The following is a 24,151-nucleotide window of genomic DNA, read 5'->3' as shown; positions in this document are numbered from 1 at the left end:
GTCTCAAATTGGGATCACAGTGTCTTTACGGAGGTATCATTCTGGAATAGGTAGGTTACTCGATAAAAGTGGCAGTGCCACAGAAGGCCGCTCACCGGTAACTAAAATTTCACCTCAATTAGTGTAGGACTCCCATCCCGGTCATGAAAAACCAAGCAGGGTAGGGTACTGCCCTCCAGCTAGCAGCTACCCCTGCTTCTCAAAACAGGCCTTTTTGTTTCTTGAGGTTTTGTTGCTTCCATTGAGGGAGGGCAGAGAAGGCAGTGGGCGTCATCCCCAAGGCCTTGGTGAAATCCTCGGGGGACAGGTGCTCCTAGAAGGAGAGAGGAAGCAGAGGACAAAGGTCACACTCTTCCCCAGGGTTTACTTTGATGAGTCTTATGGGTGTGGGGTGGCGATCACATGAAAAGCAAATACAGGCAACGTCAGGAGAACCAAGAAAGAAATGGGAGGAGTCAGGTGGCATTTTGAGGTGCAAGAGGTTTGATCCCTGAATTTGGAACGAGTTCAAGATGAAGTAGATTGAGCTCCTTTCTTTTGACCCTAGATCTGAAATAAGAACTTGGCTTAGCTTGGTTAAGAATTTGCTAACTTGGGGGAACATCTTAGTTTTCCTCTCTGTAGAATGGGGGAAATTTTTTAAAGGCCAATATTTGCTTCTCTGTAATGTTTTTATGGGGATGAAAGTGACATTACATGTGAAAGGGCATATGTTTCCCTAAGAAAGTATCTTGTTCATCTGTCTCACTAAGCAGTGAACCTAAGCCAGGGGACCCTTCTTTCTGTGAGTCTGGCCCATGGAGGAAGCAGATGAGCTGCAGAAGGGAATCTACCCGGGTCTGATCTAGACCAAGTTGTCTTTACCACAGGAGGCACAGCTCTTCTGGCAGAAGCCCCTAGCCCTTGAGGGCTTGCCCTCCTGGGCCCTGACTTGCTCAGGCTCAAGTTCACCCGGCAGCCGCCCCACCCCAATGGGCAAAGTGAGCAAGCGTGTACAGCCGTGGCACTTACAAAACAGCTGGCTAATTTGAGCAGGAGACAAAACATTTGGATGACTTACCCTATATTCTCCAGTCCTATGAAGGGTCTAGAAGGTTAGCACAATTCTACCTTTTTACTCTCAGCTTGGAGATCATGACTGGGAGACACCTTTCTAGGCCTGGAGTATGTATCTTTCTCCATTAGATGAGGAGATTGCCTGAAATGACTGTTGCTCCCAGCTGATACAATATAATAGTGGTGCTGCTTAAGGCAAGCTAAGTGCTATCAAGGCACACTCAATGTGAGAACCCCAAATTGAAGCTGCTATAAAACAGCATCTCCCAACCTTCATCTCTGCTCCCCAGGCACCCAGAGGGGAGGGGTGGTGAGAGCAAGGTTTTTGTTTTTTGTTTTTCAATCTTAGCCCACCCTGCCACCCCAGAAGAGTGTTTTATCCACTCCTGCAGAGAGCCCTTAATTGAACCGCTTGGCAAACATCCGCAGATGGACCTCAAGCTCAGGTAGGTCTGATGCCTCAGTTCTCTAACCTGTCTTTAGATTTGCCTCCCACCCCTGGGCATTCTGTCCTCAAGGATCCTGAGAGCACTGCCCCCTCCCCCAGGCAGGGAGGAAGGGAGTAAAGGTGGGCGGTTTGGGCATCAGTGGATGGGGAAGAGCTGCCTACCCCAAACTGGTTTGTAGCAAACGCCCGCTCCAGGTCCCTCACAGCTATGGATGCAGGTGCCCTCTCAGCCCCAGTCAGGCTGGCTCCGCTGCTTGGTGGAGACTTCTGGACTCTGACCCCTAGGCTAGATAGCAGGAACTGCCCATCCCAGTGGCCTTGTATCTTTCCCTAGTCCTATTCTTGGACTCTGTGGTCCTGCCAGCTGATTACTGGCCTCACCCATACCCACATCCGCCTCTCTGTGGTTTACTCACTTGCGCTCAAACACTTGGATTATCCTCTTGCTACTGCCTGCAGCCAGACCCACCACACCACTGTCCATTGTCTCTGGCTCCCCTTCCGACTTCGGAGCAGCCAGCGAGGCCTCAAGACCTCTCCTACTGTCCCCACTTGACCATGAACCTATAGCTCTCCCACAAGAATGTATGTTACTCCCATGATTAAAAACATCGGCAACAGACAACTGAGTTTTTAAAAAGGATCTTAGATTTTGTAGACTGTGTCTACCGTGGTAGGGTTGTTTTGATGCTGTTTGTCCCATTCAAAACCTGCAATCCCTGCAGCCTCCCATTGATCACCTCGTTCAATAACACTGGCTGCCCCTCCTTTTAGAGATACTTGGTGCCACATGATGATACGAGGGTAACAGCAGGGCTCCAAAAGACCTGGTTCTTGCTCTGACGTGGCTACTAAGTAGCTTTGCCAGTCACATAAGGCAAGTCACTTCCCCACTCTTCAGTTTTCTCAGGTGTAGAGCAGGCAGTGAAAATAGCAGGTTACATTTGCAGAGCGCTTTCTATGTACCAGGTGCTGCGCAAATAATAATTTGTAGTATTACTATTACAGAAAATATATTAGGATCATCCCACTATTACAGTGAGGACACGGATGGTGGGCAGATCTGGGAGAGAATGCACGGACATGGTCTCCAAGGTGAAGGGCAGGATACAAATGCTTTGGGAACAATATACTTAAACGTATATCGGGCCCAGATCGCTAACAGACTTCTTGGAGAAATCAGGCATCTCTCTTCTGTAGAGTCCTTAATTCATGTGTAAGACTTTATTATTATTATACCCAGAGTACATTTTCTCTCAATACCCCCATCAAGCTAGATTTGCCATGTCTTTTGGATCTTCCTGTAGTGGGAATAAATATTGGAAATGTATTTTTAACAAGCTCTTCTTGCCATACTCCCTCCCTGCAGGTGACAGCGCGGGCCTACAGCTGCAGCCACCAGAGGCACCGAGCGCTGGTGAGTCTCTCCCTGGCGCTCCTCTGAATTGCCTGCCCACCAAACGTGCATCTGTTCGTATGTCTCATGGCGGGGGCGGAGGGGGCCTCAAATGGCATGGCTACCACCCAATTCATGCTTGTCCCCTCTAAGCTCAGTCTGACCCAGGGTTTTGTGTGTTTTTTTTTTTTATCTCGGAAAATGACACAATTCCTACCCTCCCCCCACCGCCGCTCTCTCACCCCCTTCATCCAGTAATTACCTAGTGTCCTTGACTTTACCTCCTAAATATTTCTCTAAACCACTTCCTTCCCTTACTTCCCCAGCCACCACCTATTGTAGACTCCCCCCACACACACACTCAGTCTGCCCAGGGCTGCTGCTTCTGCACCTTCCATTCTTCACTTTTCTTTTTTAAAGGTTTCATTTTATTTTTTTAATATTTATTTTTGAAAGAGAGAGAGGGAGAGAGAGCGCGCGTGCACACATGAGTGGGGGAGGGGCAGAAAGGAGGACTGAGGATCTGAAGCAGGCTCTGAGCTGATAGCAGAGAGCCCGATGTGGGGCTTGAACTCACGAGTCATGAGATCATGGCCTGAGCCAAAGTCGGACGCTTAACCGACTGAGCCATCCAGGTGTCCCTAAAAATTTTATTTTTAAGTAATCTCTATACTCAACATGGGGCTCGAATTTACAACCCCAAGATCAAGAGTCACATGCTCTACCAACGGAGCCAGCCAGGTGGCCCTATAGTGATCTTTCTTTTTTAAATTTTTTTGAGAATAAATCCTTTATTTTGAGAAAGAGAGAGAGAAAAAGAGAGAGAGAGAGAATTCCAAGCAGGCTCCATGCTGACATAGCACGGAACCCTATGCAGGGATCGAACTCACAAATCATCAGATCCTGACCTGAGCCGAAAACATTAGTTGTACGTATGCTTAACTGACTAAGCCACCCAGGTGCCCCTACAGTAATCTTTTAAAAGCATAAATCTAACTGCTACTCCCCTGCTTCAGCCATAATGGTTTCTGTCCACTTTTTTTTTTTTAATTTTTTTTTAATGTTTATTTATTTTTGAGACAGAGAGAGACAGAGCATGAATGGGGGAGGGGCAGAGAGAGAGGGAGACACAGAATCGGAAGCAGGCTCCAGGCTCTGAGCCGTCAGCCCAGAGCCCGACGCGGGGCTCGAACTCACGGACCGCGAGATCGTGACCTGGCTGAAGTCGGACGCTTAACCGACTGAGCCACCCAGGCGCCCCGGTTCCTGTCCACTTTTTAAAAAGACACCACATTCCCAGGGCACCTGGGTGGCTCAGTGGGTTGAGCATCCGACTTTGGCTCAGGTCATGATCTCACAGTTTGTGAGTTCAAGCCCCACATCGGGCTCACTGCTGTCAGCCTGTCGGCACAGAGCCCACTTCAGATCCTCTGTCCCCCTCTCTCTGCCCCTCCCCCACTTGTGCTCTCCCCCCCCCCCCCAAAAAAAAAACACACCACATTCCCTAAGGTGACGTAGCATGCACTGCTCAGTTGGGCCCCTGGCCCCCTGGCCTGCCACTCCCCAGCTCTGCACACCACAGCCACTCTGGCCACCTTGCAGTTTCACCCCCATGCTACACTTATTCCCTGCCTCTGGGCTTCATGTATGCTGTTCCCTTCTCCAGGAATAACCCATTTTGCCTGAATAATTCCTGTCCACCTTTCAGAAGGAACTCTGCTCTGACTATAACAGGTTTCCTTTGGGAATACTTTTCATGGCACCTGTACTTCACCTGTGTGGTACTTATCATCACTGAAATGAAATAACAGTGTAATCAGGGTCCTTTGAGCCCTCTCTCCCCACTGAGATGTCACCTCACATGAAGGCAGAGACCAGGTCTGCTTTTGTTCTCTGGCATCCCCCCAGCACCTAATCAATTGCAGGGCACAATCTGGGCTTCAATTAGTGTTGTCCAGCAACCGGCAAGCCGTATCTCTTCATCCTCCTCTTCCAGTCTGACCTACCTCCTTCCTACTGGGGTCCACACCCTCAGGGAGCTCCTCCACAGTCTTGTTCACCAACTGTTCCAGGGGAAAGATGGGTAGAGGCCCAACAATGAGGTTGGTGTTAGCATTGAACACATCCGGTTTGAGGTTTGTGATCTCCTAGGGAAGAAAAGGAAACCACCGGTTAATTCTGCTGGCTTGTGGCTACCTCCCAGGCTGCTTATCTCTCTGGAGTCAACATTGATTCTAGGGCACCTCCTTCCTGAAGCCTTCCATGACCCCACCACCCACACACACTCCTCATAAGAACACAACGTTTGATCGGACCCATGAGCTAAAACTTGGTGGATTGTGTCCAACCAAAGCCAATTGGTCCGAGATGATTATTTTGTTCTTTGACTTACAAACTTCTTCATGGCTTCTCACGGTGGATGCTTGAGGTCCACCTTGGACATTTATGATCCTCTTTCTCTTATCGGTTATGAAATTGTGATCAGTAAATTCACTTAGCCTTGACCTATATATGCCTTCCAACGTACACCATCAGTCCACCGAGAAGGGCTTAATGAGTGTCACGAGGTACTCAGCCTGAGGGTGGGGCCAAGGAGCCAGGTGTATTATCTGATTACCCCAGCATGCTTGTGGAATTGCTCTCATGTTCTGGATACATTTTTGCAGAGTCTGCTTGGACTCAGTTCCCCTGCAAGCCTGGGAACTTCTTGAAGGAAAGGTTTCGCTTTCAGATTTCCTTATCAACCAGGCCGACAGGCTAAATGAGTTTCTGTTAACTAACTCAGAGACTGCAGTTTGTATCTGGAGAAGGCTATCCCAGGATGACCACGGCAGAGAAATCATTCTTTCTCAAAGTGTCGTCCATGGCCTAATTGCATCAAATCACCTGGGCTCTTCGTTTAGAACGGGCAAATATTCCTGGGTCTCAACCCAATTCCACAAGCCAGAATTTGGGGCAGTGAGTGGGACTTTGGGATCTGCATTCTAATCAGCTGCCCCCGCCCCTCACTCCCAGCTCCCATCAGATTCATGTATGATCAGATGGGGGAACCATACACTAGGAAATGGAGGAGAAAAAAAAAAAAAAAAAAACAGCCAGAGGCCTTGAAGTTAAACAGCAAGGACTTCCAGTGGGGGGGGGGGGGGGGGGGTGGCGGTTCATGGTGGAAAGTAAAGCCCAGGATGCTGGTGTCCTCTCTGGAGCTTTCTCAGCTCCCGCAGGGCTGGCCATCGTCAGCCGGCCACCTGCCCTGTACTCACATCAGTAATCTGGCTCCAGTCCCTGGAGTTTCCAAGCTCCACCTTCAGGTCCTCATAGGATTTGGCGTTCTGCACAGAAAGTAAATAACAAGTTAGACCCGGTTCTCAGCAGAGGAAATGGAAGAACTTTTTCCTTCAGGAGTTGGAAGAAGGTTGGTCTAAGGCTTGGGCGTGGGAAGGGGGAAGAGGGGGCTCAGGGGCTGGAGGGGGGGGGGACCCTGAAAAAGGAGGCTGGATGGCGAGGATGGGCACCCAAAGGGCTGACAGTCAGAAGAGGCCCTGCTCAGCCCCACGTGGGGCCGGAGGCCACACTCAGAGGCAGTGCAAGCAGCCACATGCAGCCTTGAGAACCTGCCTACACCCTGCAGGCTCTGGGGAACATGGGGGCCCTGGAGAGCGGGGGGTGCTCCTCCCAGAGCCTGGTGGGGGGACCCTGCCGCCAAAGAGCAAAGGGAGTTAGAAGGGACCTTAGCTCCACGAGGAGCCCCGTCTCCATATCCCCAGGGCCTGGCACCAAGCATCGCGCACCCTACTGGAGTTATGCTGAGTGAAGGAGTGAGCCCACGCGTGAGCCTGAGAGAAGCCCCCCAGACTGGGGCGAGGGGAGGGCCGTCAGAGGTGTTGACTCAGGACACTGATAGGAATTTTAGAAGTTCTGGCATCTACCCCCTCAGGCATAAGTTTCCTCTTAAGAGTGTATCAGACACCATGTGCTCCCCCTCAGGTTCCCCTCAGGAATTTGACGGAAGACCTGACTAAAAATAAGTAGTAGACCATAAAACAGACGACCCACAAGGAATGATATGGCCATAGACCACCCCTCACACGATGGAATCGGGCCAATCAGGACTGGACAACGCAGAGTTATCCAGCCAATAAGGGTAGGACCTGAGAAGGAACAAGGGGGAAGGGAGGGGGGCTGACCAGAACCTTATAAAACAAGGACCCTCGCCTAGAGTCGGGGCATTCACTTTCGAATGTCCCCTCTCTGTAAAAGAGAGCTTTCCTACTATTCTTACTTTCTGATCTTATACTCTCATAAACTTTTGCCTGCTGCTCATAAAAAAAAAAAAAAAAAAGAAAAGAAAAAAAAAAGAAAGAAAAGAAAGAAAGAAAGAAAGAAAAGTTCTGGCATCTAAATTTGCAGCCTTGAGATTTGTTTATCCTCAAAACTAAATTCAGCCCATCAGCCACTGAAAGAATGCTTTCAAAAAATGTATTTGAGGAAATGTATTTGAGGAAATTAAGCTCTGGTTCCCTAAACTCATCTGTTTTGCCACTTTAGTGCACCCAAAGCCATTGGGCTGGCACTCTCTACTTTAGCCTTCCTCCTTCCTGCAGAAAACCTTCCATTTTGAGGACCTGCCCTCTGCTTCTATGTGCGACCAGTTCCAGAGAATCCTGTGGAAGTCTGACTCCCTGTCCCTCAGGTAAGGACCACGTGTATGACCCATTTTGCTTAGAATTCAGTGCCGGGAAGATATTTATCTGTCCTTGAGAACTGACAGGTTTCATTTCACCTGGCTTACGGATCCACCAACACCGCCTCAGAGAAGTTTCTGTGATGATAGAAATGTTCTTTTTCTGTGCTGTCCGATAGGGCTACAGAGCACTTAGCTTGTGGCTAGTGAGCAACTGAATGTTTAATTTTGTTTAACTGCAGTTAAGTTTAAATAGTACGGTTCTAACCAATAATGTCCAACAGCCTTCAGCTACATTGGATCCATAAGGCAAGGCACTGAACTGAGTGAGCCTGGGTTTTTGATAGCCTTCTTTCCTCTCCCTCACCAGGGGGGTTAATGGTTTTATGCAGCCTTACTTTTTATTCTAGGCCCCCTCAGACCCCTTTACAAATATATCACTGGTCATCTATCGCAGTAAACAGAAAAGCCTGGGAGTCTGCCCTGCCCTTGTGGTGTACCACGAGCGGCCACCTGGAGGAGGATGTGAAGGGCTATAAGGATCAGGGTGGGCTGGCCACTTACACTCCACTTGAAGGGATCCCAAGCCAGGAACCAGCCTGTGAAGGTAGGGGGCTCGTATCCCTGCTTCACCACAATGATGGGGGTCTCGGGGTCACGGCCGCTGGGGTGGGTCTTGAGGTATTCCTGCACCGTGACGGCTGCGGCTTTCTTCTCGTCCTCATTGGCACGCTTCCCGATCCAGAAGAAGACCTGTGGAGAATCCAGGGTTCAGGCGGTCCTTCCCGTCCTCCCTGGCCCACAGGGCTCTGCCTCGGTTCACCCAGGCTCCGATGACCAACAGTCGTGCTAAGTGACCTTGGGCAGGTCCCGTCTGGTCTTGACTTTGCATCTGGGAAATGAAGAGGTTGGACAGATGTCCTGTACTGGGATATTCTGCCAATGTGTGACTCCCAGCCTCTCCAGAGCTATAGACATGCCACGTGGAAAAAAAAAAAAATTGGACTTTGGGAAAATACATCCTGCCCTGCAGCCCCATTGGGCACATTCCTCTCTACCTGCCTCCTTCTTCCGTAGGCTCCTGTTGTTCATAATACTACTCCCAGGAAGAATCTATAAGGGAGCCTGTCCATTAAGCCACTATTTCTTGGCTTTGGAGATGGAGATGGTGGGAAGGGAGGTTCCCCAGGCCTCTGTCCTACCTGGTCCCAGACATCTAGCAGGAACACATCATCCTCATCCAAGTCATCCTGATTGAAGTCAGGGATTTCTGTGGCCAGGAAACACCCGGTCTTGTTGGAACATTCAAAGAGCCGGGGGGTGATGGCCAGGGTTTCCTCCTGCAATCTGCAGGATGGAGAGAAAATTGTGTTGCCAAGAAGAAGGTAGGGGGACAGAAGAATAGAGGATACAGAACTCTGGCATGGAAAGCCTAACTTCTAGGAAAATACTCTTTTTTTTTCTGCTCACACATAAAGTCCCCCCTCCTCCCAAGAGTCTAAGAGTGCTCCAAGGGAGAAATCCCCACTGCCTTTCTAGGACATCCATTCCAGTGGCTCTTCTATGGGCCCACTGGGAAATTCTTTCTGCTGTCTTCCCTCCGTGCCCTCCTACGGCTACTGCAATATATGCCCTTTTGCTTCTGAACCGGGGAATGGTGGATCACGGGTATTCTTCAGAAAAACCATTTGAAAGAGTGTGTACAGCTGGGGCTTCTCAGCATCCAGGTCCTGTGTCAGCGCTAAAGGTCGGGGCTCTGGCATCTTCTTCCCAAAGGGCAAGCCTGCCCCTCTCATTGAGTTGTTTCTTATGGCTGTGAACTCCCTTTGCCATGAAGACACTCCCTCCAGGCCCGAGGCACACCCACACAGACACTGCACTGCTCAAGAGGCTCTGAGGGTACGGGCTGCCCTTGACTCATCTTGTAGCCCTGGGGACCTGGTATACAGAGTCCCCAATTCATGCTTGCTGCAGGCTCTGGGCCATGGGATGGAGATGCTGGGAGGCTCTCCAACCTCAGAAGGTGAGCTAGAGGCAGAGGGACCCTGTAGTTACCTCTTGCTGCTGGCATAGGGCGCCTTTCCACCTAGGGCCATCCAGAAATTGGCCGGCTCCTGTCCTTCCACCACCACTTGCTTGTCCGTCCGGGAGATGATGTTAGCAACCATCTTGGCCATCTCCCGCTCATCCCCACTACAGCCCTGGGGAAAGAGGGGTCAGCTGTGTTGGGGGAGAACATCTCTAGTGTCACATTCACTGGCACAGAGCTCCTGCATCTGAGAGGGCTCTTCTGCCTGGATCAGGACCCCATGTGCACCCCTCCTCTGTCTGACACTCCAAAGAATGGCAGAGGGGACAGGAGTCTGCACAATCCTTACAGGGCAGGAAAAGGAATCCAAGAGGCTGAGATAAATGGAGAGGCAGCGACAGGCACAGGGATAGTGAGAGAGAGCCTGGACACAAAGACAGACCAACACTGAGACAGCCAGGGGTAGCCAGAGACAAACAGAATGAGAGAGACTGACCCAGACATAGAGGCAGAAAATGTGAGGGTGGCCAGACCCAGAGCTGCAGGGGAAGGAGACCAACTAGGAAATTAACAAGAAGGACCTACTTGGCCAGAGGCTCCCTGAGGCGGGGGGATCCCGAAGACCCACTTGAAGAGCGGGGGAGGCCACTAGGCCCTGCACGCACCTTCCCACACCACAGGTAGCAGCAGGACTGGGTCTTAAGGACGAAGACATCATTGGAGTTGAGGGAGCTGGCCTGGGCTGGGACCTCAAAGGCCTTGGTGTTGTCGGCTCTGTTTCCCTGGACCTGGAACAGCTGTGTGGAGGCCACCGACTCCACTTTGTTGCCTCGGGAGGTGCCTCCCTGCAGGGTGTGGGGAGACGGCAGAGAGAAAGAGGGGGAGCAACTTAGTAGAGACCATGGAAGATTCTCGAAGGGCACAGAAAATAGAGAGGAAGAGAGGCTGGGGGCGGGGGTGGCGGTTGCCCGCCCCCAGGTCCTCTGATGCACCATCACCAGAGTAGCCTTTCCAAAACGTTGCTTGGGTCATGGCACTCCGCTGCTCAGAAGTCCTCAGTGGCTCCCCACTGCTTACAGACTAGAACCAGCTCCTCATCCCAGCCTTTGAAGGCCCCACATGACTCAGGCGCAAACTACCCTTCCAGACCCACTCTGCTCTCTCCAAACCCTCCCATGTAGCTCGCCAGGCTTCTCACTGTCCCATGTGGGTCCCCTCCTCTGGGCCTTTGTCTTTGCTGTGCCTCCTGCCCTACAGTTTACCTCTGCTGAGCCCTTTTGCTCCGACCCTGATGTCAAGGGCTCCTCCAAACCCCCTTTCCACCGTGAACTCCCTGCCTATCCCAGATTACTGTATTCACACTCTCCTGTGAACTCAGCTTGAGTTTCTGACATTTAAGCACACAGGGCCTCGGGCCGTGAGTTCACTGCTCTCCTAACAGGACCATAAACAGTAATGCGTGGCCTTCTCCAGCCTTGGCCCTTTGCAGAGGGCCGCAGACTTCATAGGTGCTCAACAAACAGGAGGTGTCTATTCCATTACGTTGGAAGGCACCAGTGCAGTTTGGACAGGCTCATCATTTGGGCGAATCTAGGCGCAAGAACTGCCTTTCTCATGTAGAGGATCCAGGGAGATGGGTGAGCAGAGAAACAGCACTTGCACATGTCACATACTCATTACGTATTCTTAAAGTACTGGGTGGTTGTTTCTATCGCCGGTTCCACATGGCTGATGGGGCCTCAAACAGTCCTCCCCCATGAAGACTGCCCTTCACCTCCAGGCCGGCCCCCCCCAGAGCCCCTCCCCCATCTCCTGACGCCCACCCCACCGCAAATGCGGGGACTGCCAAGTGCCTCAGGTGGCAACCACACCTGGTAGACCACCATTCGTCCCTTGAAGATGGCCATGAGGTGTGGTGGCTCCTTGCCCATCGGGACCCGGATCTGGACCGGTTCATTGTTGTACTTCTGGTCCAGGATGACGGCTTGATAGGCAGAGGCTGCTATTTCATCCTTGCTGGCCTGGCTACCCTGGGGACGAGCACGATGGAAGGGGTGGGATGAAGTCAGCTCCAATTCTGACCCCGTCTCCGGCTGCAGCAACAACTCCATCCCTGCTTCTCACCCGGCCCCAAACCCAACTGTCCTCCCCACCAAACCCTACCCTGGACACAGCCCAAACCCAAACTGCCCCAGACCTCTTCTGGTCTCATCCCCATGCCTTATCCTTTCCCAGCAACCCCCTACCCGTAGTTCCCCTGCAACCCCGGCCTTAACCCCAGACCTCCTCTCCTTCTTACTGGGGGAAACAGCATGGCTACCATACCACTACCCCAGCACCCAAGCATCTCCCTGCTCACTCACATCTGGACACAGAAGCCCAGATGAAGGGAATGTGCTGGAAGCCATGGAAATCGGAGGCTCTGAGAACTCAGAGAAGGGGAAAGGGTTGTATATGGGGGTACTCTGTGCCACTGGGGTCTCATAGCCAAAGCAGTCCCAGGATGGAAAACGGGTGAGTTCCTCATCACCAGAGGTATTCAACTCAGGGGCGATGGCCACTTGGAAGGGGTAGAGCAGGGTGGGAACTGAGCTGGCTGTGCTCTGGGCAGGGAGAGGTGGGGCCTGACCTGCCAGATGTAGAGCAGGTAGTGCTGCTTCTCGCCAATGAGGTAGGTGTAGAGCAGCAGGTAGCAGTCACCCCCGTAGAAGTGGCCCAGCCACTTGGAATCCACCGGCACCAGCTCTAGGTTCTCAATGCGCCACACCTGGGACCAGCACCAGACCGGCGTGAGGTCCAGGACGGGCTCCGCCGCCCCCGCCACCTCCCCAGCACCCACTTTCCACCCTCACCATACCTGCACCTCCCCACTGCCATCGTCTACCATCTTCTTCTGGGCGGCCACCTGAGGTTGGATGTGCATGGACATGGCATCAAACTTCACCTGCTCCACTTTGGCTGGAGGGAGGGGGGAATCGTGACACCGGCCGTCACCAACTGAGATCCCCAGGTCCTCCCAACAACCCCGATAGCTAGAATTCTTAGATCCATTTCACAGGTGAGGAAACCGAGGCCAGAGAGGTCACAGAGCTAGAGAGTGGCAGTTATAATGTGAAACCCTATCTCCCACCCCTAAGACTCCGGCTTCGCCAGGGCCTCCCAGAGGAGCCAGGAGAGGGACAACACTTTTTCCCTCCTGCAGGTGCCTGGCACTGAGCTTGCCTTCAGCAACTATTGTCTGGCGAGAGACTGAAGCCGTCTGGTTCCCAGGGAGACTCGATCCCATTCCAAAGGAGAGACAGGTGCTTCTCAGCTCCCCTTTTGTGACAGCTCCGAAGTTTACCCGTGTGCCTCATGTCCCCACCCCAGTCAGGAGCCCAGAGCCAGGGTAAAAGCGCGCACGGCAGAGGCGTGTCTGGGAAGGAGGACAGGGGGCACCCTGCCTCGGGCGGGCCCTCACCCACGGAGCCCACATTGTGGATTTTGCCCAGGCCTGACGTCTGATTAGGTAGCGTCCACTTCTGGAAGAGCTGCTGAAAGACAGCTGACTCGGCCCCATCGTTCTGCACCTCCACCTGTGTGTTCGGGGGGTACTGCTTCGCTTTGATAAAGTTCTGGGAAGAGAAAGCGGTGGCTGGGTCTGTGTCCCTCTCTGAACCCCCATAGCCCTCCAATGCAAGTGACAGCCTGGCTCTAACCCCAACCAGACCCAACCACAAACCTACCCCAGGTCCCAAGCACAAACTAGAACCCAACCCCAGTCCCAGGGCTGACCCAAAGCTAAGGCCTGCTCTGGCCTCAGCCCCAAAACCAAATGAGACCTCAGTTCTGACCCTGACCCCTAGCTGCCATCTCCAACCTTGAGCCCAATCCCCATTCTCACTCTGACCCCAAGCCAGCTAGGGTTATTGACTCCAACCCCAGTAATGACCCCAAACTCTGACTTAGCCCCAGCCTCCTGCTGACCCGATCCCCTCTTGTAAAAAGGTCAGCTTCCATTTCTCCCTCCTTTCTCTGAACTGAGCTTGAGGTGGGAGCTCACATCCTGAGGAGGCCCCCAGGTTGCCTGTTGGTGGGCCCCTGGTAGCAGGCAGCGACCCCCGCAGGGGGCTACAGAGCAGACCCTCAGCACCCCCAGCTGAGCTGGGCCCAGAGCTTTGGAGGCCTCTGCCTGGTGGGACGCCCAGTCTGATCCCCCTTCTCTCTCCCTGCTATATCTGTTTCTCTCCCCTTCCCCCCGCCGATCCCCATGCCCACCAGTGCCTGATTCATGGCCCCCATCTTCTCCTGGGTGTTGGAGTTCTTCCCCTTCCACACATAGATCTTCAGGCCCCCCTGGTCCAGGATATAACAGTCCTACAGGTGGGAGAGAAAGACCCAGGGTGGGAGCCTGAGGGTGCGGGCGGGGCGGGGCTACAGAGTCTCAGGCACAAAACTGACTCCTTCCCTCCAGGCCAGCCCCAGGCCCCCAGCGCTTCACCTGCTTGGGGGGAGAGCAGGCTGGATGCAGGGGGACAGGCGGTGGGGCTGGGGGTCTCCAGACCCTCTCACCTCGTGACTGAGCAGGTTTTGGGTGAGTGGCCTCGTGGCAACTTCTGTAACCACCAGCTTTCCCTCTGAGTTAGACACGCTGCAGGACGAAGGGCACAGCATAGACGAGCGGGGTTCTCACAGCTGTCACCCAGGTGCCCTGCCCCCAGGGAGCCCCCGCACCCACGAAGAGCCCAGCTGGACACTCACTGGTACAACTTGAGGGCGGCCTTGAGTGCCGGCTCCACCACCTTGTCAGGCACCGCGGCCTTCAGCTCCCTCCGCTGGCCCAGCACGTGGTTCATGATCTCCATCAGCTTCGGGGTCTCCTTCTCGTTCTCCCCGTCCACCACGCCCACGTAACTGCGCCCGCCCCGCTCCTGGTCTCGGATCCCCTTGGCCAGGTTCATGCCCTGCAGGGAGACCCCGGTGACCCATGAAGGCTGGTGGGGGACAGGGCCGTGTCTGCCACCCCACACCTTGCCGGGAGAGCCCAGCCCACCCTGCCACGGCCCCAAGGGGTGAGGTGCCTGCCTGCCTTTACCCTGGTGACCAGGGGCGGGGGGGACCAGGCTTTTAAGGTACATGTGAGGAGACCAAGTGAACCCCATGGGGAAAGCAGGTTTCTCGTTGGCAAGAGGGGGTTTGGGGTGCGTTTGAAACTTGTGATTTTCCTTCATAGTTTTGGACGAGAGCTGAGCCCTGGCTCTCATAGCACTCGGTCTTTTTGCCCCAAAGCGAGCTCACATGTGCACCCATGCACACGTGCACACACGGCCTCACGTGTGCTCACACACACACACGGAGACAACCGTCCTCACACGGAGACACACCCCCCCCCAGGGTGGACAGTCCACATGTGCTCATGCAGAGACACACACGTGCACACACTTCCTCATGTGCCCACATGTGCGCGCACACTCACACACACCCTGGCTCCCCCTCCTCAGCCCAATGTCTGTGTACCTCTGGGTACCGGCATTTCAGCCCCAGGCCCTGGGCTTCTGCAGACTGTGGAGGCCGTATTTCTGTCTCCAGCCCAGCTCCCTGCTGTCATCTCACGTTATCCACGAAGATGCCCCAAACTGAACTTGAGCTCCTCCCCCAATCTGTTGCTCCTGGTCTTGCTCGTTTCGGGCAATGGGACCCCATCCGCTCAAGTGCAACGCCCCTCTCTCCTCAGCCCCATCGCCACCCACATAATGTGTGTGGATCCCTCCAAGGGGCCAGGGCGCCTCCTCCCATCCTCACCCAGATGGCCACAGGGCGCCCTGCGTCCCCGCAGCCCCCACACCCCTTCTCCACTCAGAAGTCAGAATAACCTTCGGTGGCCTCCTGGGCACCGAGAACAAAACCCAAGCCTCTTACTCAGCCTTCTGGCCGTGTAACATGCCCTGCGAGCGAGGCTTTCTCCAAGGTCTCTGTTCTCCAAACTCCCTGTAATCCCCATCTTGTGCTCTGGCTCTGCTGGCAGACCCCTAACCAGCCACTTTCTTCCGGCCCCACCCCACCTCCTCTCAGAAGTCTTTCCAGAACCCCCACTGCCACCCCCACCCCTCATCTCTCAATTACCCTCTTCCTGTCGGTCTCCCCCACTTGACAGCCAGACCCAGGGAGGTGCTCTGCCCATTTCCTTCACCACTGGCTCCCTGACGTTTGGCACAGGGTCTACCGCACAGCAGGGATGTATTAAACCTCAGTGGATCAGCCATGAGAACACACACACCCATATCCCAACATGCATGCCTCTCCACATACACAAGGAGACTCAGATCTACCTTCCAACACACCATCCAGGGCAGTCAGCTGAGACCTGGAGACTGGGCTGGGGGGGGGGGGTACTGGCGACAGAGGTCTGGCGAGTTCAATTGGTAGGAGAGGGGCAGGTGTGCAGGGGCAGGTGAGGGCAGGGTGGGATGGGGAGTGGGGCGGTGCATGGGCAGGGCTTACCTTGAGTCTTTCCATGCAGTTACTCTCCGGCCCATTCCACTGGATGATAAGCTTCCCCAGGTCCAGGAGAAAAACATCCCCACGGTTGAAACTCTTCCAAGACACCTCCACCTGGAGCGCCAGAGGGCAGGTGTGGCCTCTACTCAGATACTTTCCACAGTCCATCATGTCTTCCCCGCCTCACCCCTCCTGGGCCTCTGCCCGGCACCCGGGGGCAGAGGGGGGAGCAGGTAGGGAGGACAGGAGGCCACATGCCAGGGCCCTGGCTGATGCCCACCTCTCCGGCCACCACGTTCCTCTTGCCCTTGACATGCAGCAGCCGCTGGACCTGGTAGGAGTTGGTCTCTACTTGCTTCATGCCAGAAGCCACGCCTCCCTTCTGAATCCTGAGAAGAGAGGGAGCTGACCCAAGGGAGTGGGCTGGGAGGTGTGACAGAGCCCGGGTGCCCGCTGCCACTGGGGCCACCTGAGGGCTGGGCCTGGGACTAGGCTGAGGTGCGCGAGGTATCTCAGGAGCCCACAGTTTGCACCCTAGATGCCTCACTCACTGCCTCCCTGCCCTGCTGAGAGGCCCACTAAGACGGGTGTGTGGTAATGTGGAAATGTGGAAGGACAGAACGGGACTCCGAGGATGGGGACCACAGTGGAGGGGAAGAGGAGAGAGGCTGTGGACTGAATTGTGTCCTCTCCCAAACTCATGTATGGAAGCCTTAACCCCACTGTGATGGTATTTGGAGAGGGGCCTTTGAGAGGTAGTAGATTTTGATACAGTTTAATTTTGTTTAATGCTTATTTTTGAGAGAGAGAGAGAAAGAGAGGGAGGGAGAGCACAAGTGGGGGAGGGGCAGAGAGAGAGGGAGACACAGAATCCAAAGCAGGCTCCAGGCTCTGAGCTGTCAGCACAGAACCTGATAGAGGGCTCAAACCCATGAGCCATGATATCATGACCTGAGCTGAAGTCAGAGGCTTAACGGACTGAGCCACCCAGGCGCCCCATGATACAGTTTAGATGAGGTTCTGAGGGTGGGGCCCCCGTGATGAGGTTGGTGTCCTCATAGGAAGAGACACCAGAGAGCTTGCTCACTCTCTTCACCATGCGAGGACATAGTGAGGAGGTGGCTGTCTGCAAGCCAGGAAGTGGGCTCTCACCAGCAACCAAATCAGCTGGCACCTTGATCTTAGACTTCCCAACCTCCAGAACTGTGAGAGCATTAATTTCTGTTGTTTAAGCTACTCACTCTACGGTATTTTGTTAGGGCAGCCCAAGGACACTAAGACAGGAGAGGTGGCAGCTCAAATGCCAAAGGGGCGGACTGTTGCTAGAAGTGTAGGAAGAAGAGGAACAAGACCAAAGGGAGGGGTGGGGGCTGTGGCTAACCAGAGAGCTTCTGGCCTATCCTACTGGTCAGTAGCAACATGGCTCTTGACCGTGTTTCCATGGGAAAAGCCCAAAGGCCAGAGCTTCAGACTTTTCAAGAAAAGCTAGATACCTGGGTTTTCAGTGGGAAAGTCCTGCTTTAGAGAATGGAGGAGCAGTTATTTGCCCGTTGGCCAGAGGGAAGACTTGACCGTGAGGCCCTGGAAGGCTTCCTTTGGCACTGAGCTCTCCAGGACATTCAAACAGGGGTTGATTTATGAAAATTCATGGTGCACCTAATTGCCGAATGGCCCCTAGGGCAGCCAAAGACACTCAGAGGGATGAAGACCAAGGACAGGGCAGCAACAGAAATGGGGGTGGGGAAGTGGAAAGAACGAAAATCACCAAAAGCCCATGGTGGGTCCCCCTCACAAGCTCCCCGACAGCCTCAGGCTCCCTCCCCAGCCCAGGCCCCACTCCCCGCCAGCAGTGCACCCCTCCATACACGAGGCCCTGCTTGAAGTAGCCTCGGAAGGCCTCACTCTCGTTGCCCTGGATCTCGCGGTGCTGGACGGCCCGGCCCTTGAGGAAGTCGTCCATCTGTGTGGTGTAGATGGCAGCCGCCCCTTGCTCGTCCTGGGACGAGGCCAGGCCGATCCAGTAGTGGATGTCATAGGACAGACTGCTGCCCGTCTTGTGGATCTAGGGAGAGGGGAGGTGCAGTGTGCCCGAGGCCCTGGGCTCCCACAGCCCTCTCCCCGCCTCCCTGCTTTGCATGGTCTGTCACACACAAGGGGCCTGGGCCACAGGTGAGCTTGGTATCCAGGAAGCGCACGGCACTGGTGGTCAGGAACCGTGAGTAATGACCCCAGCTCTGCCACAGACTCGCTGAGACATCGGGCGAGTAGCTTTCCCTCTGGGTCTTGGAAATAAGTGGGTTGCACATAGCAGCATCGTCCCAAGTGATGTGTATGGACCATCACAGGTCTATGAGGTGATGAACTGGGGTGTACAAATGTACATAGGAAATGATTATGTAAAAACTGTATAGCTACTTTCTGCTTTTGACATGGGACACCGCTTTCCACTTATGGTACTGATATAGAGTTATGTTTTTAGTCAATAGATTTAAATTTCAAAAGCGAGTCAGTGTAAGGAAAGATAAAAATGCATTAATCGTACAGGATGTGGCAAAAACCAAGGTGGCAACATGAAGGGGACTATGGATTCCAGAAATGTGCACCTGAGGTCGGGTGACATCCCGCTGGCTCAGAGCGTCCCCAAGACTGTACATTCAAAGACGTTCACCTTGGAGCTCAGTGACCAAGGGCAGGGAGAGCCTCTTATATCTCTGACCCTGCAGAGCTACCAAAGGCTGGGCACCTGGGCCCACCCAGTGAATACTGTCTAGGGGTGAAGCCCGGCCAGCCCTCCTTATTGCCCCCAGCTTCAGGTTTCCTCCCTAATGCCACAGTGGGCTTTGCTGTCTGCTCGGGCCCCTCTGGCACCCGCCCGCACTCACAGCCAGGACTATGTAGCAGTCACCATCGAAGAAGCTGCCGAAGGTGCTGGAAGGAACAGGCACCATCTTCATGGCCTAGGGAGAGGAAGGAGCTTAGAAGGGCTGCCCCGGACCACCCAGAACCCCCAGCTGCCCCGCCTCCCTTGACCCCAGGGAGAGCTGGGAGAGGCGAAGAACCAGCAGGAGGAGGGCCTGAGGAAGTGGACCAGAAGAAGGGATGTGACCATAGGAGGAGGAATAGGAGCAGGAGGAGGGTGGCCCTGGGGACAGGCAGCAGGGGCTCGCACATCAGAGGGCAGGATTTGAGGACAGAGTAATCTCAGGCTCCCTCCTTCCCTCCCTCCATCCCAGCCTGCAGGCCCCCCGCCCCCCTTGCCCACACACACACCCAGGCGGGCCTCACCTCGATCCTCCATATCTGCACCCCTGGGGTGGTGATGTTGAGGGAGCCTTTGACTTGGGCGCTCAGTGTGGTCATGGTGAGGAGCCTAGGGGAGGGGGACGCGGGAACAAGGGTTGAGGAGCTGGGAGCGCCCTGGGTTTCAGGAGCTGCCCTTCCAGCACAGCCCCAGAGAGCTCCCAACACCACCAGGAGGCCAGGGCTCAGGAACTTGGGGAGGGGAGGGGTTGGCGCTCCACCCTGGGCCCTGATTGGCCAAGGGCCCAGCGTCCAGTCTTCCCACCCAACTCTGATCTTGTCACTCTCTTGCTCAAACCCCTACCCTGACTCCCTATTACCTACTGAATAAAGCCCTCACTCTTTAGCTTTCCATTCAAGGCCCTTTGTTTAGCCCCAATTTTTCTTTTTAAGAATTTTTTTTATCAAAGCCATGCTGACTGAAAAAAATTCATACGGACTTAAAAAAAAAAAAAAAAGGAAAGCAGGGACACCTGGGTGATTCAGTCAGTTGAGAGTCAGTTCTTGATTTCGGCTTAGGTCATGATCCCAGAGTCTTGGGATCAATCTCCATGTTGGGCTCCACGCTCAGCAGAGAGCCTGCTTAACATTCACTCTCTCTCCCTCTGCCCTCTCTCCCCTGCTTGTGCTCTCTCTCTCTAAACTAAAAATTAAAAAAAAAATTTTAACATTTATTTTTATTCTTGAGATTGAGAACATGAGCTGGGGAGGTGCAGAAAGAGAGGGAGACAGAGGATCCAAGGCAGGCTCTGAGCTGACAGCAGAGAGCCCAATGTGGGCTCACGAACTGACCTGAGCTGAACCCGAGTTTAACTGACTGAGCCACCAGGGCGCCCCCAATTTTAAAAAAAAATTTTTAAAAGAAAGCAAAGAATAAATAAGGGCCCAAAAGGGTATGTACCCCAAGAAAAAACAGGTGTTCAAACAAAAACTGGAACTTGAAATTCATAGCAGCTCTACTCACAATAACCAAAAGGTACAAACAGTCCAAATGTCCATCAACAAAAGGCGGTCTATATCCCCACAATGGAATATTATTCAGCCATGAAAAGAAATGAAGGGCTAACACACATTGCAACACAAATGACCCTTGAATACATTACGCTTGGTGAAAGGAACCACACACAAAAGGCCATGTATTGATGAGTCCATTTTTATGAACCATCCAGAACCGGCCAATCCATACACATAGCAAGTGGAGCAGTGGTTGTCAGGGGCTGGAGGGAGGGGTAAGGGAGGATGCCTACTAGAGTTTCCATCTGGATGATGAAAGAATTCTGGAACTAGACCGTGGTGATGGCTGGACAATGTTGTGAATGTACTGAATGCCACTGACTTGTATAAAGTGGTTAAAATGGTAAATCTTATGTGTATTTTACCACAATAGAAAAAGTCTGTGCAGCGGCTTCCTGTTCCTTCTAGCTGCCCCCAAACACCCCCCAGTCACTGTTCTGGTGGCGCCCAAGGAGATCCTACAAGGAGAGGGACCATGTTTATTGGTTCAGTACTAAATCCCTAGCGTCTAAAACCATGTGGGCATTTTGCTGAGTGAATGGATGGATGGATGGATGGATGGGTAGATGGATGAGTGAGTGAATGACAGAGTGAACTCTCCAGTGTGAACCAGGCTCCAGCCACCGAACTGAAAGAAACCTCCCCTTGCCAAGCTTCTTTTATGGTATCTTTTATGGCTCTTTCCATTTTCACCCGTAGAACATTTCACTGTTCTCCACTCCAGCTGCTCATCAGAATCACCTAGGGAGCTTTTAAATGATACCAATGCTTTGCTGCTCCTCAGGTCTATCCCCAGGGATTCTGATTTAATTAGGCTGGGTGCAGGCCCAGGCATGGGTACTTTATTTTCTGACTTTTGGGAGCACAGCATGGGTGCTTGTAAAACTTCCCAGAGATTCTGATATGAGTGAGGGCAGAGAACGGCTTGCCTCCAGTGATTCTCCTCCCTGGTTTCCTGCCTCTCCCTATCAGGCTGGAGGCCACCCCCATTCCCCACTGAGCCTACCACCCAGCCTGGCACAGATTTGCCCTCCAGGAATGCTCCTTGAACTGATGAACAATAAATGAAAGGTCGTGTGGCTTAGAGGGTCAGGCCTCACAAGCTGTCAGCCTGAAACCTCGCTATCTAATCTCTCATGGCACCTTGACTCTGAATCACCTCTTGGAACAATGACCTGGCATTTTACTGTTGGGAAACTCCCTCTTCTGAGTCCTGAGGGGTGACCTCTCTCCCGGGCATTCTGGAGTTTGGGGCAAGGTCTCCCTGCCCAGCCTCTGATTAGCGGCCCTTCTGGCAGATCATGGCTATGTCGGGTCACCTTCCATGTGCCTTTAGGAGCCCCTTGTGCCTGGGCCCTGTCTGATGCCCTGTTGGCCATGGCCCCTTCGTGAGATATTTCTCAACCGACAGAGACCCCAGGGCTCCCAGGACACCTGGGTCAGTAGGACCAGTTTTGGTACAAAGGAGAAAAATGTTTTCTGTGTTATTTCATTTGCCACCTTGGCCTACATCTTCCTTTCTCTGAGACGGACTCTTTGACACCCACTAGCTGTATGAACATGAGCCCTGTTTCTTCATCTATGATGTGGGAGGTGGTCAATTAGATGATCTCTAGGGACAGGCTCTGATTTTTAGGGGTGAACAGCAAGAGGATGGAGGGTAGACAGGAAGAGACACTTCCTGCCCATCAGATGAGTGGACATTTGGGGGAGCAGGGACTTGAAAAGGCCAGCATGCTCCTCCCCCTAGATTTGGAACTTCCAGCAGCCTGAACTGGGGAGGGGGAACCTCCACTGGGCCAGGGAACCGGGGGAAAGGGGATGGCCCTGAGCGGTATACTCATACCGCAATGGTATCCCCACAGATACTGCCCTGCTCCTGCTCCTATCCATGTTGGTCAGAGCAGATGCCTCTGCCCCCCCCAACCCTGGTGGGCTCTCCCCAGAGAGGCTGTCTCTCCCTTCCTGGTGGGAGGGATATGGGCTCCTCACTACCCACGACACGCACAGCATGGCCCCAGGTCTGGATGTGTGCCTCCTTCTCCCTCAACTTGAGTTCTCTGGCTGCCCCCCTCACTCCTGATCCCCAGTATTCTCTGCCCCCAATTTGAGGATGGGCACCACTACTCCCAGACCCCAGATACGGCTATGTGTGCAACACCCTGGACCCCTCCCTCTCCTGCCCCTCTGTTCCACCAGAATCTCTCTCCTATCTGCCCCCTGCCACACCCCCCTCCCTCTCTGCTCACAGCTGCCTTCTAGTGATGCCCTGCCCCCCAGGCGCCTTCTCCCCCTCCCCGCCATGTCCTTGTGCTCCTGTTCTTCCCTTTACCCAATGGCCTCCCCACCTGTCTTCACAAGGCTCACACTTAGATGCCCCTCTAGACTCAGTTTAGGTCTCATTTCTTCCAGGAGACCTTCCCAGAATCCTCAGGCTAGATGAGGCCCTTCCTCGAGGGCACCAGAGCATCCTGGACCTGTGCCTCTCTTGGCGCCCTGACCACATGGCAATGAAAGGATCTGTTTATAAATCCCAGGTCTCCGAGGTCAAAGACCTAGACAGTTGGTCTGCGTAGCCCCCATAGTAGATGCTCAATAAATATTCATAAAACTTAAAGACGAAATTGTAGGATGGAAGGGGTGGACCATGTTGGAGCCCTGGCGGGAGTTAGGGCTCCTGCTCCATCCAGGTCCCACCTTTCATTTTCTAATTGCTGTCCTGTCCTCAGGGTTCCAGCTCCAGAGAGCTGCGGGATGCTGTCATCCCGGCTCTCAGTCCCCAGTCATGCGGGTCTGAGCTGGACAGGGGTATGGCCGTTCCTGAAACCCAGGACACCCTCCCGCTTCCCCAGGCCCATGAGAGCAGGGAGAGAGGACACAACCCAGCATCCCATCCTACAGACTCTGTCTCTCGAAGCCCTGAGAATGTCTTTGCAGGCTTTGTGGGAAGAGGTGGTCAGTACATCCCAAGACCCTGGTCTGGACTTGGCTCCCACTTCTTTTCCTCCCCATTTCAGCTGAATGGGGCCACAGTGGCTGGTAAGGCCAGAGGACTGGACCTGGGGACAGAAGGGCATGCTAGGGTGGCCGGGGAGCATGGACTGGGGCCAAAAGGGCCCTGCCTCACCAGCCCCCTGCCTCTCTCTGCCTTTGCCCATTCAATTCCTGATGGCTGTTGCTCACGCCCTAGGATGCAGGAGCCCCGAGGCCCCAGGAGTGTCAGGGGAATGACCGCACAAAGAAAGAAACCATTTCATATGAGGAACAAATATGCAAAGAGATGGGGTGAGGTGCAGGAAGGGGGTGGCAGAATGAGATTAGAGCGACCAGCTAGTCCCAGTTTGCCCAGGAGTATCCAAGTTTTAAATCTAAAAGCCCAGTGTCTCCAGAATCTCCCCATTGAGGGCAATCCGGGATGGTTGACACTTGAAGTCAGGTGGGTGCTAACGGCAGGTGCGAGTCTGAAAGAGCAGCTGCCTGGAGTGGAGCCTGTACAGTTCTTTCCTTGGAGGCCCAGGAAGCCACACTGGGCTCCCTGCTCTTTCCAGACGCTCCAGAGTGCCAAGCCTCTCCCTCACGTCCGCTCCAAGGTGCTACAGGAAGCCCCAGGCTGCCAGCAAGAAGCAGGGGCCCTTGTCCCGTCCTCTCCTGCACCTACCGTCCCGTCCGAGCGTGTCCGTCTGGTGTGTCCGGCAGGGTTGCCTTACCTGTCAGGGGGAGGCAGCTGCCACCTGGGAGGTCTCAGGGAGT

The 24,151-nt window shown here is 53.8% G+C and overlaps 1 protein-coding gene across 1 annotated transcript; it reads right to left on the bottom strand.

Moving 5' to 3' along the window:
* Positions 1-44: 44 nt before the first annotated feature.
* Positions 45-19,447, bottom strand: VIL1 (villin 1). The gene is made up of 19 exons (XM_007086124.3): positions 19,373-19,447; positions 18,970-19,044; positions 17,953-18,149; positions 16,368-16,476; positions 16,091-16,201; positions 14,351-14,553; positions 14,162-14,240; positions 13,868-13,966; positions 13,071-13,224; positions 12,468-12,568; positions 12,240-12,377; positions 11,482-11,640; positions 10,276-10,455; positions 9,637-9,782; positions 8,784-8,928; positions 8,146-8,334; positions 6,161-6,229; positions 4,907-5,047; positions 45-313 (listed from the first exon to the last, which is right to left on the bottom strand). Exons 1-19 carry the CDS (start codon positions 19,445-19,447, stop codon positions 200-202), a joined length of 2,484 nt encoding a protein of 827 aa, XP_007086186.2. The 3' UTR covers positions 45-199.
* Positions 19,448-24,151: the final 4,704 nt, after the last annotated feature.

The sequence above is a fragment of the Panthera tigris genome, chromosome C1, assembly GCF_018350195.1.
Source record: "Panthera tigris isolate Pti1 chromosome C1, P.tigris_Pti1_mat1.1, whole genome shotgun sequence".
In the NCBI taxonomy this organism is placed as follows: domain Eukaryota; kingdom Metazoa; phylum Chordata; class Mammalia; order Carnivora; family Felidae; genus Panthera; species Panthera tigris.
This window is presented reverse-complemented; position numbering and strand designations above follow the sequence as displayed.

Bases quoted from the DNA above. Each gene is read 5' to 3' on its own strand.
- VIL1 (XM_007086124.3), bottom strand. From the start codon at position 19,447: ATGACCACACTGAGCGCCCAAGTCAAAGGCTCCCTCAACATCACCACC. The intron at 16,202-16,367 runs GTGGGCATCAGC...CTGGCGCTCCAG, and splicing joins GGAACGTGGTGGCCGGAGAG to GTGGAGGTGTCTTGGAAGAG. The intron at 12,378-12,467 runs GTATGGTGAGGG...TGCTGGTCCCAG, and splicing joins ATGGCAGTGGGGAGGTGCAG to GTGTGGCGCATTGAGAACCT.